This window comes from Terrapene carolina, unplaced genomic scaffold (genome assembly GCF_002925995.2).
Source record: "Terrapene carolina triunguis isolate 2854851 unplaced genomic scaffold, T_m_triunguis-2.0 Scaffold89, whole genome shotgun sequence".
NCBI classification, from domain to species: domain Eukaryota; kingdom Metazoa; phylum Chordata; order Testudines; family Emydidae; genus Terrapene; species Terrapene triunguis.
The window spans coordinates 28,208,105-28,214,047 of NW_020664440.1; the positions used below are offsets into that span (position 1 = coordinate 28,208,105).

At 58.6% G+C, this 5,943-nt stretch overlaps 1 protein-coding gene across 1 annotated transcript in view; it reads left to right on the top strand.

The window, feature by feature from the left end:
- Nucleotides 1-597: 597 nt before the first annotated feature.
- Nucleotides 598-5,943, top strand: part of NPAS4 (neuronal PAS domain protein 4) — a 5,868-nt gene continuing 522 nt past the window's right edge. The window contains exons 1-7 of the mRNA XM_024209919.1: nt 598-787; nt 1,190-1,338; nt 1,830-1,932; nt 2,358-2,607; nt 3,135-3,244; nt 3,343-3,481; nt 3,898-5,159. Coding sequence (XP_024065687.1) covers nt 613-787; nt 1,190-1,338; nt 1,830-1,932; nt 2,358-2,607; nt 3,135-3,244; nt 3,343-3,481; nt 3,898-5,159 — 2,188 coding nt within the window. The 5' untranslated portion in view covers nt 598-612. The remainder of the gene's footprint in view (nt 788-1,189; nt 1,339-1,829; nt 1,933-2,357; nt 2,608-3,134; nt 3,245-3,342; nt 3,482-3,897; nt 5,160-5,943) is intronic.

The following is a 5,943-nucleotide window of genomic DNA, read 5'->3' on the forward strand; positions in this document are numbered from 1 at the left end:
GGATAAAGGGGTAGATAGATGGAAGGGGATGGATGGATGGATGGATAGAGGGGTAGATAGATGGAAGGGGATGGATGGATGGAGAGAGGGGTAGATAGATGAAAGGGAGATGGATGGATTGATAGGATTAAATTAGATTCCCCTACAGAATACTTCACCAAGAAGTCAGTGTAAGAGTTAATGTTTGACTCTGGGAAGGAGCAGGGGCAGACTCAGCCTGGAGCTAGATGTGATTCCAACAGTCAAGTCTCTCCTCTGGCTGCTTTTCTCCTAATTCGGTGCAGTGTGTTTCTGTGCCTGCCTCCTCCACTCCCCCTCCCTCACTTGAGCACGTCACTGAGGAGAGGGTGACGTGTGGCTCCCTCAGCACATAGAAGGAGGGGGGAGAGGGGAGGGGGGAGCAGCTTCCCAGCCATGTCCCTCCATTGATCTGAGCAAATCTTCCCGCCCCACTTTCCTTGCCATGCCAGTGCCCACACTCCCAGCAGCCTATAAAAGCCGGGATGCAGGCTGAGGCTCTCAACCAGATCTGCCGGCAGGAATCTGGGAGCCACACAGCCAGCCAGACGGACCGACCGACCGCCGCCAAGCGCCGAGCGTGGAGAAGCCCAGATGTACCGCTCCACCAAGGGCGCCTCCAAGGCGCGGCGGGACCAGATCAACGCCGAGATCCGCAATCTCAAGGACCTGCTGCCCATCCCGGAAGGGGACAAAGTCCGGCTCTCCTACCTGCACATCATGTCGCTGGCGTGTATCTACACCCGCAAGTCCATCTTCTTCGCCAAAGGTAACCAGCACCGAGAGTGTGTGTGTGTGTGAGCGAGAGAGACGCGTTTCCTGACTGGCACTGGGCAGGGAGAAGTGAGGAGCCAATGTGCCCAGACAGACACCTGTTAGACACCAGTGCCCAGTGGGTGTCTGGCTATGGGGCGCCTCCAGCCAAGGGGGCTGGGGTAGGGGTAAATGGCTCGCGGCACTGTCCGTGGTGCTGAAGCTACATGGCCTTGGGGCACTGAGTCCAGGTCGCTGTCCATGGTGCTGCCCAGGTAGCGGTAGGGTCGCTGTCCATGGCTCTGAAGCTGCAGGCTCCTGTGTCAGTGGCTGCCGCGGGTCGCTGTCCATGGTACGGCCGGGCTGCAATGCATGGAAAGGGCTTTGTATCCTGACTCCCTCTCCTCTTCCACAACAGGTGCCCTGGGAGGGCTGGAGAGCCTGCTGTCATCCCAGGACCTGGAAGAGTTCGTGCAGACGCTCCCAGGCTTCCTCCTGGCGTTCACCGGCGAAGGGAAGCTGATCTACGTCTCGGAGAACGTAGCAGAGCACCTGGGACATTCGATGGTAAGGGCTCAGTCGGCGAGCCGGTGGCTGGGTTATCCACACACCGACTCTTCCGCTCCTGTACATACTACCGAGCTGGGGGAGAGAGGGGATGTGTATGGGGATGGATGGACAGGTAGAGGGATGCATGTGGAGATAGATCGATCGATGGATAGATATGGGGATGGACAGGTAGAGGGATGCATGTGGAGATAGATAGATATGGGGATGGATAGGTAGAGGGATGACTATTTCTAGAGTTAACCAGTGAGGATCTCACTGTGTATTTCCCCTGTGCTTGTTGTTAAGCAGTGTTTCTAACACAGACACTGATAGCTTGTGGAGCATAAATACACAGCTACCTGCCAAATGCCGATCTGTGTTATATGACCACATAGAAATCCTGGCACAATGATGTGTGTTGCCAACCCTTGGGCTTCAGCTCCGAGCAGCCTGTTCCTTGTGTTGCATGGCAGTGTGCGCTAACATCTCGCCATTACCTCACCCCCCAGGTGGACCTGGTAGCCCAAGGAGACAGTATTTACGACATCATTGACCCCACCGACCACTTTGTGATGAGAAATCAGCTGGCGCTGCCCTCCCCGACTGATACAGGTGGGTCCCTGTGTGATTGGGGCTTGCGTTGAAATTATTCTGCATGCGATGCCACTTGGGAAGAGCATGAAAACTGAGAAAGAGCAGAGCGGAGGATCTGAGCGGCCGGCCAAGGAGGGACAGAGGGTAGAGACATCCATGCAGAGTATGCAAATAGACATAGAAATGAGAGAGAGCGCAGCCACTATGGAAATCTGAGAGGGGGAGATGGATGGGTGGCTAGGTGGGTGGACGGGTTTATATAAGGCTGGGTGGATAGCTAGAGATGGGCATGTGAGGATAGATTCATTCCTGTACTAATCTAATATTCCTGGAGTTGACACTCCCCAGTGCATTAAGTTCTTCTGTGAGCTCCCTCCCCGCGTGCCCAGACTCCCTACGTTTGCCCCACACACTCACCATCTTCTCCCCTTGCTGATTTCCAGACCGCTTGTTCCGGTGCCATTTCAACACCTCCAAGACCGTGCGGCGCCAGAGCGCGGGGAACAAGCTGGTGCTAATCCGAGGCCGCTTCCACCAGCCACCGTCCGGCTCCTACTGGTCCACCAACCCCGTCTTCATGGCCTTCTGCACCCCGCTAGAGCCCAAGCCACGGCTCAGCCACAATTCACTCTTCCTGGCCTCCTTCGAGAGCCGGCACACCAAGGACCTGGCCATCCTGGACATCTCAGAGAGGTGAGGAGGGGCTCAGCCTTCAGCACAGGGGGAGGAGGGACCTTCTGGCATGTCCTGATTTAGGGCATAAGGAGTTGTGTGAAGGGGTTAGGAAGAAAATCAGGGGTGGTTACCCATCTCAGCAGGGTGCCTTGAACCCTGCTCTGGGCAGCTGTAAAATATGGGGTACCGGGATAGATGGGCCCCTGAGCTGAGTCTATAAACCAAACCCTGATCCAGGTCAGGGGCCCTGATCATGTCAGGAGCTCCACAGACGCAGAATGAAAGACAACCCCTGCTTCGTCTGTTCAAAGCGCAGGAGGGGAAACCGAGGCAGCAAGAGTGGGAAGGACTGGCTCAAGTGGAGTGGCAGAGCTGGGAGGAGAACCAGGAGTCCTGGCTCCACCTCTAACCCACTAGACCCAACTCCCTTCCCAGTGCCAGAGGTAGAAGCCAGGTGTTCTGAGTCCCAGCTCTGTGCTGCTCTGTGGGTCGTTCTCCGCTCCTCGTGAGTGCTCAATGGTCTCCTTTGCTTGGCTCCCCTGCAGTGTGATCTTCCATCTGGGCTTTGAGAAGAGTGAGCTCCTATGCCGGTCGTGGTACAGCCTGATGCACCCAGAGGACCTGAGCCACGCCTCAGCCCAGCACTGCCGCCTGTGTGAGTATCCCCTCCTCTCCGCCCCGAGCGACTGAGGGCTGGGCTGGGCTCCCGAGGATCCGTGACACTAACCCCCTGCCCTCTTTCTCCCCCTGCAGTGGGCGATGCTGGTGAGCCACAGGTGGAAATGGTCGTCCGACTCCAGACCAAGAATGGTGTCAGCTGGGTTTGGATCTACTCCCTGGCACGAATGGAGAGCGCTGAGATCCCCGTCACCTGCCACAACTACATCATCAGGTAACTACATGCAACCAGCCTCTTCCTGGGTTACAGGGCCCCAAGCCAGACTGAGGGTCCTGGGCACTCAGCAGCTTCTGGGATCAGGCCCTGATTTGGTTTGGGCTAGAACCCAGGAGCCCGAGGCAGGGTCAGGGACCCCATCGGGCCGGGTGTTGCATAGCCCCTGACAGAGATCAGACCCAGCACGAGAGACGGTCCCTGCCCCAAAGAGCTCGCAGTCTAAATAGATGGTGTGAAGGGGCCTGCCCAAGGTCAGGGGCTAGGGATAGAACCCAGGCGTCCTGACTCCTTGTCCAGAGCCTGGTCTGTGTGTCGTGGTGCAACAGGCGGGTGTATTGGAGAGCCCCGAGCTGGGGTCGGGGGGGTCACTCCTGCCAGCTCCAGCACTAACCCTGCCTCCCTTTGCTCGCCAGTGACTCGGAAGCCTGGTGCCTGCGTCAGCAGCTGGCCTCGGAGGAGCCGCAGGTGGCCTACGTGCTAAGCGCCGCGCCGCCCTACTCCGAGGGGCTGCTGTCCCCGGCGCAGCTCTCCAGCCCCGACCAGGTCTTCACGCCCCTGTCCGGCACCCCCACCGGTGCCGCCCCGGTGCCCTCCTTCGATTTCGCCAGCCTGGAGTATGCAGAGGGCACCAGCCTGAGCCACGAGGGAGCATCGATGGCCATGGAGCTGGGCAATCTCTCCTCCATGGAGGAGGCCTCTGGCTCCACCCAGGGCCAGCCGGGCAAAGACACCGAGTTCAGCTACGTGTTCTTCCCCACTGCCTACGAGCCGGCCTTCCGGAGGGACAACCCAGGTGGCTCCGCCAAGGACTTTGTCTGCACGCCTCCCTACACGCCCCACCAGGGCTGCACCTTCATGTTCGGGACCCAGGAGTCCTACCCTCCCACCACAGCCACCTCCCCTCCCACCACCACTTCCTCCGAGCTCCTCTACCCTCCGGAGAACTGCAGTGCTCTCTATGAGAAGTTGCCGCCCACTCCTGACAGCCCCGGTAATGGGGATTGCACCGTCATGACGCTGCCGGAGGTCAGAGCCCCCCTCTATATTGATGTGCCCATGGTGCCCGAGGGGGTGCTCACCCCGGAGGCCTCGCCCATCAAACAGACCTTCTTCAGATATTCTGAAAAAGAAAAGACTGAGATTGACCTGCTGGCCAGGCACATCAGCAGCTTGGCTGAAGACTTCAGCTCCTTCCACTCCACGGAGCTCTCCCTCCAGGCAAAGCAAGGCCAGGTCACCCGCAGCTCCTCCCTGCCTGCCGGCATGCCCAGCCCCTGCCTGGACTTCCAGCCCCTCAAGAGCTGGAGGAGCATTGACTTCTCCTTCCTTTCCTGCCCCGAGGAGAGCCTCCTGGAAGAGGACACCGTGGAGAACCTTCTCCAGGACCTGTCCACCTCTCTGTTCGAGAAGAGTGGCGCCGGTGTCCGGTGCCCCCTCCACCACCACTTCTGTGGTGGGAACGTCAGTAGTCCACTAAGCTTGGACGCCGAAGAGAGCGGCAGTGGGACCTTGGCTCCCTCGCCCTCCACGGACCTGTCTCCAGAAGAGCAGTGCTTTCTGGAAGAACTGGCCTCCTATGAAACAGTCTTTGAGACATGTGCCTCAAGGTCGCCCTGTGATGGGTTAGATGAGTTGTATCAACTCCAGAGCCACCTGCAAGACAGCTTCCATGAAGGTAAGGGGCAGAGGCAGTGCCAGCTTGGGGGGCGGGTCAGTGCAGGAACTCAAGCCGCATGGATATGGACTGTAGGGATCCCCTGTTGGCCACCCATTTGTCCCCACCATGGGGCACATCACTCTTCCGGGGGGGGCAACCCTGCACTGCAGCACATCTGCCACCAGTTAAGGCACATGCATGCTGCCCCCTGCCCTCCAAAATGTAGCCCGTCCCTTCCCGGTTACACTTGCCACAGCTCCAGTTTGGCTGGGTGGCCATTTCCAAGGCTGCTGCCAGGGCACTATGTAAGGCAGCTAGACTGAGAGGGGGGCCCCGTCACGCCAGGCACTGCACCAACCTTAACTGAGATCAGGGTCTCCGTCAGCCTGGGCACTGCACAGACACAGTCCCTGTCCCAACAAGATCACAAGCTCTAGACATAGGCAGGATTATCCTCCCCATTTTATAGATGGAAACTGAGGCCCAGAAAGAGTCAGTGACTTGCCCAATGTCACATGGGGAGGCAGCAGTGGAGCTGGGAACTGAACCCAGGTGTCCTGAGCACCAGCTTGTAGCATTCACCTCAAGGCCAGCATTGCAACATGGTGCTGCTACTTGGGGATAGCACATGAGCAACTGGCAAGGGATTGAGCGAGTGAGGGGCTGACTCTAGTGGGTTACAGCAGAAGGGCTGGGAGCGAGGTCTCCTGGGTTCTACCCCAGCTCGGAGGGGACTAGCCGTTAGAGCGGGAGGCTGGGAGCCAGGACTCCTGGGTTCTACCCCAGCTCGGAGGGGACTAGC